This window comes from Mycetomoellerius zeteki, unplaced genomic scaffold (genome assembly GCF_001594055.1).
Source record: "Mycetomoellerius zeteki isolate Tzet28-1 unplaced genomic scaffold, Tzet1.0 scaffold79, whole genome shotgun sequence".
Classification (NCBI taxonomy): Eukaryota; Metazoa; Arthropoda; class Insecta; order Hymenoptera; family Formicidae; genus Mycetomoellerius; species Mycetomoellerius zeteki.
Genome location: NW_017257819.1, coordinates 1,848,629 through 1,861,175, shown reverse-complemented (window position 1 = coordinate 1,861,175; position 12,547 = coordinate 1,848,629). Strand labels below are relative to the sequence as shown.

The 12,547-nt window shown below is 34.5% G+C and overlaps 1 protein-coding gene across 2 annotated transcripts in view; it reads right to left on the bottom strand.

The window, feature by feature from the left end:
• Positions 1-10,154, bottom strand: part of LOC108729788 (apoptosis-resistant E3 ubiquitin protein ligase 1) — a 30,522-nt gene extending 20,368 nt beyond the window's left edge. Inside the window, exons 1-2 of one of the 2 annotated variants that reach the window (XM_018459083.1) lie at positions 10,073-10,154; positions 9,573-9,766 (exon numbers count right to left, since the gene is read on the bottom strand). In XM_018459083.1, coding sequence (XP_018314585.1) covers positions 9,573-9,750 — 178 coding nt within the window. In that variant the 5' untranslated portion in view covers positions 9,751-9,766; positions 10,073-10,154. Of the gene's footprint in view, positions 1-9,572; positions 9,767-10,072 lie in introns of those variants that run through there. The other variant, XM_018459085.1, reaches the window with a different exon arrangement.
• Between the last annotated feature and the right edge of the window lie 2,393 nt (positions 10,155-12,547).

The following is a 12,547-nucleotide window of genomic DNA, read 5'->3' as shown; positions in this document are numbered from 1 at the left end:
AGAGAGAGAGAAAAGAGATAGAGAGAGAGGAAGAGGAGAGGAGGGGATATTTTATTTTACACCAAGAAAATCCACACTTACAAGGTTCGCGATCGACACTTCACTTACGAGAACAGTTCTCGGAGAGGAGGGCGAAAGATCCGTATGAACGATGAGATCTACGAGATTTAGGTCGGGACAAAATGCGAGGCTTTGACAATAAGAAGGCCAAAGGTGGGAATAAGGAGAAATACTCCTGTTACACTTTTCGAAGCTGTTCCTACGATTGACTAAAATTCAATGGTAGTGATGTCGCGCTAAAAGTTCGGCTGACAACCAAGGTGTCAAAGGCTCTCCGCGCGGCCAGCTAATCGAGAGTCAGCCGCAGCCTCATCGTTGATAAGAATGCCGTTTCTATCGCAGATAACGCGAACGCGCTCGTCGACCGCGAGCATAATGTTCCGCGTACGGAGACTGAGAATGAACGAGACAGACAACGAAGACGAGATCCGAAAGGAAGGAGAATTCACACGCTATAAACCCCAAGACAAGATTCACTAAACGTTTCCTCTGACAATGTAGGTTCACAATTTTCTATGCGACGCGCTCGCGCGAACTCACGCCAGGCCACTGCATGCGATGCGATTACGCGGCGGGAACCAACCCTCCGCGCCACGTCAACCCCACCACGAGCGAGCGCGAGAGAGCCATGCCACCCTTTTCTCGCGCTTACCCTCTGGCGGGAGGCATCACGCCGTCGACCTACTCTTGTCTTTCGAGCGATTCTCTCGTCTTCAAGGCGTCGTCGTACCACGATCACATTTGACTGCACTATCCTTGCCCTCCAACCCCGCGCTACATTGTTTTCCGATCATAATACCGCATGTAATGCGTGAGTATGTGCTTCGACTGTCATACGCACCGTTATTCGAAAAATTAGTGCAGCGGAATTTTGGAAACGAGACTGATAAAAAACAATTCTCGAGCGCAGGCCACGTGCCTACAGATAGTTTTCGTGGAGTATATGAAATTGCTTTGCATATATATTATATATATAGGTATATTTCATTTTTGCACTAAAAATTTATTTTTACGTAAATTGTATCTACCAGTTATCTAGTTTTTTAGAGAAATCTTAGTGCATTATTTAAAATGGGACATCCTGTATATTTATATCAATATAGTTTCGATATAAAATGATTTGCCAAACATGCTGGAAAAGTTTAGTCGATTCTTTCTTTATACATATACCTTGTATAAGAAAATATTAGTTAAGTCTGAATATTTCTGTAACAGTTATAAAACTGGATAAGCAGAAGAGCCTTAAAACAATTAGGGTTGAGTCTTCATGCCTAATATAAAATATATAAAATAGTTATAAAATTGTACTTAAACGAAGTTTAAAATTATTATTTCTAATTATCATAGATAATTCTCGTCTCATCGTACACATTTTCTTGTAATGAATAAATAAATTCCGCTAAACCTATAACATAAACCGACGTAACAATGTGAAACATGTTTTGAAAAGCATTACGGTTCAACGAGAATACGCCAATGATGTACTGTCACTAGATTGAGATTGACATTTGCGAAGATCGAACAATTGTCGGGGAGTATTGTCAAGCGAAACATACATCATATATATACGGTGACCATATTTTCTTAAAGAAAATAAAAGACAAATCTGAAAGGATTTTGTCCCTACATATTTTTAAACCAGTTCGTGATTATCAAAAATTTGTTTATTATAACGTTTTATTGCACAGTATAATTAAATAGAGATAATGCACAGTTTTCTGATAGTTCGAAACTGATTCGACTGTATTGGAACAAACTTTTGATCTGAAATAATAAAAGGTTCGAAATAAGGTCCGAAATAATAAAAAATGAAAACAACTCTAGTTTGAATAAATTTAATTTAAAAAATTAAGAAATATAATTAACAAAAACAAATTGTATTTATATGCATAAAATTATAAGATATTTCCCGTAAAAATTTGCTCATTGATATAATATTATAGACATTGGAACGTTAGTTAGAAAAGAATTTCCCATAATGTCAAAATAAAGGACAAAATTGAATTTTGAAGAAACAAATAAATCTAAAGGACAGCTACCTAAAATAAAGGACTGTCCTTTACAATAAAGGACGTATGGTCACCGTAATCATATATAAGTTTTATTCTCCTACAGGATATTTCAATAACATACCTGATGAAAGATGTGAAGGAGAATGAACTCAGTTTGCGAACTTCGGACATAACGAATTGACATTTTATACTGATCACTGCTTAAGTTCGAGCTGTTCGAACTGTCCGAAATATTCGAATTAGATGCTCATTTTTTTAAACTTCGAACTATTCGAATAGATCGAATATTCAACATGTTCGAATCTTTTGTTTGAATCCTAATTACAAGATACTTTCGACGATTGTAGTTTTACAGTATTAAAAATTGTATCATTTGCCTTTGCCACGCGAGCTTCTATATGGAACTCGTAGCGTATCAAAAGGGTAAAAGCAAAACGAAAATTTTAGTCTCGGCAACTTAACGTTAATTATTTAAAAGCTAAGTCGTTACGCTATTAACTTCCTCGATATTTAACTTTCAAAGAGTGACGTCAGTTTCTTTTGTACCGCATATAGGACGCTCCACAGGAGAGAACTTTGCCAGGTAGAGATGTTTCTTAGGGAAAACAAAAAGGACTCTCGCTAAGTAGAACGACACGAGTTCTCTCGCTAAATCTCGTTTGCTAACTTATAACTATTGTACGTACAGAAAACAAGGTGTTTGAGTAATATAACTCGCAATATATATGCAATAAATACATAATAAAGGATTCTTTGCCAGAAAGAATAGAAATGATTGAAGAATCATTTAATATTTAAAAGATAAAAGCTTTCTATTCTTAATAGAAATCTTTATCTTTTCGGATATCAAATTTTCAAAGCTGGATTTCGTGTTTAGAAAAACCGCATTTGTACAACAGACTTTATACGTATATAATCAATAGAGTCAAATTAGAAGCTGAATTGGATTTGATATTTTTCTTAAAATTTTTATAATGCTTTATGAAGAAAGAAAATGAGTTGTCAAGATAATTTTGATTTAAAATATTTAAATATAAATGTTTAAAACAAACACCAAAATGATGCTAAAAATATCTATTTTTTAAAATAGAATCATTTTTTAATCTATAAAATAAATTAAAAATTATTATTGCTATAAAATACTCTGATATATTAGAGCGCTCTAGGCCCGGACACGAAACTGCGGAAACTATAATTTTGTCGTAGATATATACATATATATATCCAAAGATATATATATAGCTACAAAGATATATATATCTACAAAATATATATACAGGGTGTCATTTTACGTAAAAATGAATTTTTAGTGCAAAAATGAAAATAAGAGGAATAATCTTCAATGGTCTTGATCTTGAGAAATGTTATCCAAGACATGATCCTGAACAACATTCAAGAGGTTTTAGTCGTCGGTCGAATTGCGTAATGCTATTACCAATTGTACTGTACCCTCGTCTTATAACTCGAAAAATACTTAATGAAAAAATATTTTATTATAGTATTTTGAAAAGCTCTCGAGGTAAGCTACAAGAAAATGTAATGAAAAATAGTCCATTCCATTTAAAAAAATCGACCTGACCTTGGCGACGGCACCCAAGGTCAAATCAATGGTACCTTCTTATGTCCTCCTCCGAATCATATAACTTTTGTCCGAAATATTTTTCTCTAAAATGTACTATTGAAGAGATATTTTAGTGCGTCAATTAAAATGATACACCCTGTATATAAAGATATATATATATATATATAAAAAGACGTTTTATTTTGTACTTTAGCGTAAAAGCATTAAACTATCTACCTTAAAACATCCTTTGAACGTAGTGCGATATTGTTTTTGGATCATCTCGCCAATGGAAATTCAAGTTCGTCTCTGTATTTTTTTTTATAATTACAACCCGTTCCTTGTCAAGTAGTGGTGGAACTATATAGACTGCTTAAAAGTAATAACTAACTTTAAAGTCTATTGAATTTTTTGAACGTCATACAATGTGAATTTACGACAATCAATGACAACGATGCTAATTGCATTGCATGTTATTGTATTATATCTGTATAACAATACTGTATACAAATATTTAATTGCTCCGATATGTATGAATGCAATAAAAACTATCATTTTGATGTTTGAACTAATTATGCAGTTTAATTATAGAGCTAATTAATAGTAAAAAGCGAACAGTGAAAAGTCAATCTTCGATTTCTCCATTATAATCAAATGCTTTCTTGTCTCTCTCATAAAATATATATAAATAAATTAATAATAATATATTCTCTAATAGCTCAAATGAATATATAATAAAATTCAAAATACAATTGAAATAAACGGATTATTCGAATCTTAAGCTAGGTATTATCAGCTACATTATTATTTCACAAAGAAAACAAATTATACATACATATATGTTTCAAACTTTTCAATACGATCATCTTCAGCGAAAAAATAAATTAAATCTTAAAAACTACGTTCATATAACCTACCACGCATCATCATATAATCCTATTGTTTATACATCACAAAATTCATCTGGAGTAATAATTTAATATCTCCACATAAATTCAAAATTATTTTCCTTCATTATTTCGGAAAAAAATATTATGTTGTAATAGATAGTCTTCGAGTTGTGCAGTCGCGACCTCATTTTCAGTAGGATTTAGTTTCACGAAGAAATTTGGTTCCTGGCCAATGTATATTCAAAATCATTTACATAATAATGCCAATCTATGTGTGTACTTTAATAAAAATTGCAGCTACTACATAAATAATTAGAATTATCTTCGAGAAGAATGGTAAGGTATTAAGATAATTCTAACATTCACATAGTAGCTGATCATGCAATTTTTATTATAGTACACAACACATAGATTGTTATTATAATTTAAATGGTTTTGAGTATACATTGGCTGTGGAACAAAATTTTCTCGTGAAACTGAACCTCTAATGAGATCACGACTGCACAACTTAAAGACTACCTGTTACAATATGGTATTACTTCCGAAATTATGTGGATAAAAAAATAATTTTGAGTTTATGTGGAAACATTTTATTGTTACTCGAGAAGAATTTTTGTGATGTAAAACAGAAGGATTACATGACGATGCATGGTAGGTTGTATAAACGTAATTTTTATGATTTAATATTTATTCTTTCACTGAAGATAACCGCATTCAAGGTTGAAACATTTGAAACCTATATATATGTATATATAATTTATTTACTTAGTGAAATAACTATGTGGCTGATAATACCTAATTTAAGTTAATAAAATAAATATATTTTACAATAAATCTTTATTTATTTCGATTAATGTAAATTAATTTTAGTTATAGTTTAACTAATCTTTCATCTTTCTTTATTCAATAGCCTAATAACGCCAATTATTACTATTTTAATTTTTGGATTGTAGTATAATAATTAAAACATTCCTGCAATTAATGTTCACGATTTTCCTCGAATTCAACTTGTTCTCTCACGATTCGATTAGTATTCTCCACCGTCAAATGCTTCAAGCGAATCAATTATTCGCTTCAACAACCGCGCGCAAGAAACCTGTAAACTTTTGCGCGGTCGACGAGGAATCGATTGTTAAAAGCGGTCGAAATGAATGGTAAGTACACGTCCGATAACATTCATTCCCGCACAAATCGATGGCTCCGAATGCCATGTAAATTCATTATTCATTTTCAAGGTTCTTCTGCTATTCCGCACTCGCTGACCTGAAGAGAACTTTCGGTGTACTCTAGATTTCTTCCGCTACAAAACGGTTGATGGTTGCGGTCAGGAGAACCAAAAGCTCGCATATGAAATTTATTCCCCTTTAGAGGCAGCGATTTGAAAACACTACTTTAATAATACTTGAAAGATTTGTGTTGGATTGCGAAGAAACATTAATAAGCTATTATATTTCATTATCTATATCTAATTAAATTTTTGGTAAAAATGAAGAAAAGGACAATTCCCAATGACCTTGACCTTGCCTTATGTTGTCAAGGTCATGACCCTGAGTGACCCTCAAGAAGTTTTAGCAAACATAAATAAATAATAAATAATATTTTATTTACTTCTCTACAAAAATTTGTTCAATCGACAACAGTATGATCATTAAGTTCTAATTCATTTATTAGAAATCCATGTCGTGGCGACTATATTATTAAAAAATAACTGATAAATCGACAAATTACAGGAAGACTCAAATGTGCGCCTCAAACTATATTCCATGGAATGCACTGATTTTACATATTATTTTGTCGTTTACGATCTCTAATAACTTTATAATAACTATTTATGCATTGAAATATTCTAACATTCCTTAAGGGAATCCTAAAGTGAAGCTCGAACTTCGACGAAGACACCAGAGGTCGTTGTTTTTCCAGCGCATCGACATGTCTTTATATACACCAATATCTCACGCAACCTATGATACGCGCAGTAGCACGTTCGTGTCAATTTTCGTACAACAAATTCGTCGCGATAAAGCGTCTAAATCTAATTCTAAAAATTCGACATTATTTGTTCGTGTAAAATACGTGGATTATTATTTCGTAAGTACAGATTGCAAAACTTTCATATCAAGTAAATGTTGGTCAATTTTTTACGGTTTAAGGCTTAAAATATCTATTGTAGATCTAAAGTAATAAAATACAGAGCTCACTCCGCTAATGGAGTCAACGGAGTACAATGTCGGTGGTTGGAGTATGTTTATGTTTACGACACTGAAGCGGTCGAAACATGGCGGCGTAGGGAGTGATAGTAGGGATCGGATCTGGTGGTGGGAGTTCGATGTCGCTTCTCTTTATATATAAGACTTTACTTCACGTAGAAAGTCGTGTGCTTCTAGGCAAAGAGGAAGGTGGGACCTCGCTTCGCGTAGAAGGTCGTATAGATGCATGATACTAAAATTGCACTTTAAAGGGCTGCGCACAACGAAAGAAATAGAGAACAGGGAACCTATCAGAAACTGTGTATTCCACAATACATGATTTCTGATAGATTGAAATTTTTATTCTTATTCTCTATTTCCTGTTCCCTTTCATTGTGCGCAGCCCCTAATTTTAAATATTTCAAAAACTATAAGAGACCGCCACCTAGTTGTTAAAGCAAAGTAACTCAGGATCATGACCTTGACAACATATGTATAACAAGGCCATCAAGGCTGGGTGCCCTGTAGTAAATAATTACCAAATTTTCAATATAATATCAGAGAGAAACCTGAGAGAAGCCATCCCGACGTTTTTCACGTGATGCTCGGAGGAACCTCGGAAGCCATCGAACACTAGCGGCACCAACATCAATTTTATAAACTGATGTGAACTATGTAATATCATATTTTCGACACTGTTGATAAAATCGTAGTGTCGATGAATGAATTTGGTGCTACATTCACGAATTGTGAATAAAATTAACACCAATTTATAAACAAATGTTTTTTTTTAATCAGACAAGGTGTTTTTCTTGTAGATTTTTGGATACTGCAAATTAAATTTCACTAACACATCAGGTTTTCGAAATAATTGAGGTTTAATGTACAAAAATGACTTTTTTTGTGATATTTGAAATGTTTTTGTAAAAGAGATTAATGTTATCTTGAAATTGTAATCAGAAGTCATGAATGTATTGTTCATCCTCTATAAAATGTACCTTTTTTATTTTGATATCTTACTTTTCAGTTATGTTATGAAGGATTCAAATACAGAGTTTTTCTAAGACAGTAAATTTTTCACCTATGAAGCCCAAGACACAATGCGAGGAATAACATGATTTCAACCTATCAGAAATCGAATATATTGGAATACACAGTTTCTGATAGGTTGAAATCGTGTTATCACTATCACTATTCCCTCGCATTGTGTCTTAGGCTTAACAATGAAGTCATTATACTTATAATTTCTAGAATCCTAGATAACAGAGAGGCGACAAGTGCAATCGATAATCGATAAATCGCCGCCATTTTTTTTACCATGGAGCAATCCAGACCAATCAGAACACATATATGTAGTATTACTAAGACACTAGATATGTAGGTATTCCTATCCGCCATTTTGGTTCATCTTGATTGTCATAGTACGACTAGTGACAAAGATAAATGTTAATTAAGAAGAGCCCGCTCACCTTAAATTTTGATAAAAATACACTGAATCGATGCATTTTCGCGTAAAAATAAAGATTTGACAAGAAAAAGGTGTCGCTCTGCTCCGCAAACAGAGATATTAATCCTTAAAGTGGACCGTAGCGTAAAAAAAATGGCGCTGAACACGTAATTTCGCCAGCCAATCAGACCATTTCCTCATTTGACGTCTCTCTGTTCTCTAGGACTCTAATAATTTCTAATTTGTGATTATCGATATGCAGTGTAATTCACTGTTAAGCTGGAAACACAATAGATACAGGCAATAGGCACAGACAACAGGAAATAACGAGCCGTCCAATCAGAGCTCTGGGATATAAGTTCGATATTATATCCCAGAATTCCGATTGGAGCTCATTATTCTCTGTTGCCTGTGCCTATTGTGTTTAAGGCTTTATAGATTCCGTTAAATATGTATGTATATACATATATACGTATAGTACATGCATGCATGCACGCACACACTTAGAACTGTTGTTAGTTGATTCTTTAAGAGTCGTCTACAGTCATCATCAATTTGAGATTTAATAATTAAGTTAGATAATAATTTAATTATAATTGACCATTCTAATATTAAATTAGGATATAAATCAATTTTAATGATTTGTTTAAATTTCTTAATACAATTGGCTTCTTGTTGATGCTTTCTTAAAAACTGGAACTTCTGTGTATTAATAACAAAGACCATGATCATCTTTGATATAAGAGTCTCCTCTCTGAGATGAATAAAATTCGATTGTAATACAGACATTATCTACTTTTCATGAACAAAAAAAAAAGAGATTGTAACAAGCTAAAGAGATTCACAGATGTGTTGGACGATCTGAGTACTAATATAAAAATAGATAAGTTAAAACTTCTGAGTAGTTACCTCAGCCATTTTGAATCATGACGTCATAAGCGAAAAATAATACGTTGAGTTTTCTTGCATATCATTTGTAAAGAGAATTTGGATAAAAAAAACAAAATGATAGTTTTAAAACACTCGTAAATGGGCCGAAACTATTCATAGTAAATAGTCAAAAAGGCTCGTGAAGTGAAAACAGACTATGCATGTGAAGTGAGTAAAAATTAGTAGATGTAGTACTTTACATGTATTTTACATTTAATTACTGACTGTCAGGGGAAGTAAGGATAGTCTTAGCTCATTTTTACAAGTATTTTAAAGTGATTTTCATATTTCGTTTCATCATTTTGTCTCTCTTTTGTTGAATCAGCTCTAGTTTATGAATCTTTATGAAACAAAGGATTATCAAAAATCTTTTTTAAAGCACTATATCTCGACAATTTGATTGGAGCTATGACTGTAACTCTTAATACTGTGGCGGCATTCCACGGATCGCTATTGAGAATTTGTGATAACGAAACAAGTACTCACCCTCCTTCCTAAAAAGTGAGCGATATTGCGCGAGGCCGATTTCAGTAAGCCACTGATCTGCTTCCGTGAGTTCTCCATTGCTTCCGGTCCCTGCGGCGAGCATCAACAGCTTTCCCAGGGAGAGAACCATGGAAAGAGCCAAGAACACTCCGGATAGCACCGTCGACCATCGTGCCATTGCCCATGGAGTACATCTACAACGAGGAAAAGAAATGTGTCGATAATGGGCGACCGATTGGTCGGCCACCGAATTGCGATTTCTCGGTAGATGTTCGCCAAAAAACGTCAACCGCAATAATTACACGAATCTTCGCGCAATCCCGATTCTAGCATCGACAACCGGCAGACAGCCCCGGCTCCGTATGTTAAAACGATTAAAACTTACAGGTTACGCGTTGGAAATGGAGGTTAGGTGTATCGCGGTGTTTGTAAACAAGCGGATGCCGGTCGATCAGCTGATCGTTGCCGATTAGGTTCGTTTCGGCGGAAAATCGACTTACCACATTTTCGCAGGAAAACGTTCTCTTGCCGCGGCCTCCGTTGATATTCGCGTGTACCTTCACGCTGGAAACAACACGCATGTAGCGGTATATACGCCCTTGAAGGAACTTTAGGAACTGCAGATGGAGCGACAGGTGGAGACACACAATAGGGAATTTTAGAGTCACTATAGCCGGTATTCATAGTCGGTTCTTATTTCAAGACCGTCTTAAGTAATAGGTCTGTTCGCGTTGTTTGCACTTTTGGCACTCGGCATTTTCGCTTTCTCTCTTTTCAAGGCCAAATATATATCTATCTCATTTTAAGAGTGCAAAAATATTTGGGGATTTCATGCAACGCGAACAGACCTAGTGTCTTAAGACCATCACACGTACAAAAATTTTAGTCGTAATCGTAAGGTTGCAAGTAAATCGACCAATCACAATCAAAATTACGATCTCGCGTTTAAAAACGCTCGACTGTGATTGGCCGATTTGCTTACGGCCTTACGATTACAACTAAAATTTTTTTACGTGTGATGGCCTTTACCCCGGATCTACAATAGGGTTTTAAGCCTTAAGCCATAAAAATGGGCGAATCACAGTCGATTATTCCCCTCGGATTCGACTGTAATTGGTCAATTTCTTACGGCTTAACTCTTAAAACACCTATTGTAGATCCGGACTTAGGCCCGTTTCTACCAACGTAAATTAACTTTAATCTTGGTTCAACTAACTGTTCATCTCTTTCTACTTCTAGAAATTAGAAAAAGATGAAGAGTAAGTTGAACCAAAATTAAAGTTAATCTATATTGGTAGAAACGGGCCTTAGGGCCACTGTCACCAAGCTCAGTTAACTTAACTGGCCAGTTAGTCCATCGGAATTGACCAATCGCATTTGTCATTTTGTTTGAAGCAAACAGTATCGGTTTATCCTTGTTATACACTCAGTGGCTGCGTTCAGCAGACTCAACAGTTTTGCAACCGTTTTATGATTGTCTATTGAGATAGGACCATTCTTCTAGATCTAAAAGTATGATCCAATCAGCTCGAAGGAAACTTCCAACAGTTGCAAAACAAACGTTCTGCTGAACGCAGCCATTGGGTGCATTCAGTACCACGACCGCTCACTGAGCGCTCAGAGAGCTCTTGTATCTGTTTGGTCTATATTTTTAGTTCTAACGGAATATGCCAATCAGATGCAAGAACTCACCGAGCGGTGTAGTACTGAATGCACCCATTGTTAAATAAGGATAAGATGATACATGGGGGCACCCGGGTGATGTTTCCGAACGCAACCCAACATGGACGAGTTTTCGTCCTTTTTCGCGCAGGTTCTCAGCTGATCATTAATCAGTCTGCCATTTATCTGTTGTCGTTTGATATACATTGTCACAAAAGTGATTGATATTCCAACAATTTTGCAGACGAAGTTTTATTATACTTAATAAAAACAATAACATATATTAGATTGAAAAATTGGAACAGTCAAATTTATAATAATTTTACGCGTTACCAAGTGGTAGCGTAAACCAGAATCTGGTACCACTGGCTCAGACACGTTTACGCGTGTTTCGCGTGTTTTGTTTTTAATGTAGCCTCGATTATTCTACTTACCCCTATAGTTTACTGATTCCGGTCTGCCCTACGTAAAAGTTTTACTAGCCATTTTTGCGTGCCACTGCTTACACTGATTCTAGACCTAGTGTAGCCAGTTCAGTGAACTTTTGCATTGAGTTTCGCTATACTTTAATAAAGAACAATGTCATTGACACTAGTTTTGCAATAAAGAACGCTTCAGGGTATACTTCTTACACCAGTCCAGAAAGTTCAACAATAAAATACAAACCGTATGTTGCTGCTGACCATCATTGATTAAACTATAATAGCGGGAGTCCGATATGGACGCAAAAATTCAGAGACATTTATGAAACATATGTACAATATCTTTTATGTATAAAAAATTCAAAACATTTTGATAGTTTTGTTTAAAAAAAAATCCTTTAAAAATACTTTGTTTTTCCGGCTTCAAGAATCTCCTCATAAAAAAACAGTATAAAATATATTAAGATATTAAAAAGCAATACACTATTAAAATAATACATCACATATATTAAACTTAATCCCGAAATCAGCTTGACAGTTAAAGTGTTGATAAATTTAGCATATAGTTGATCAGTTTAGTTTCTCAAAGGCTTATTTGATAATACAATGCAATACAGTATTACAATACAATAACGTTATTTTACCATATATGCTTTATTATTCTCATGTTGTGAAAAGATCAGGCTCCTCATATTTCTCACAGCAAACATGAAAACCACGGCGGAAGAGGGTCGATCGCAATTGATCGCAAAATTAGGTTGTGAATAAAAGCAACAGACGTTGAGACGAGAGAAAATACGCAGCTAGCTAGCCATGTAAGGCGGCTTCTCACTATAAGAAAGACAGCGGCGGCTGAGTCGTTTATTATGGAAGATAATGAATCCATTCAAA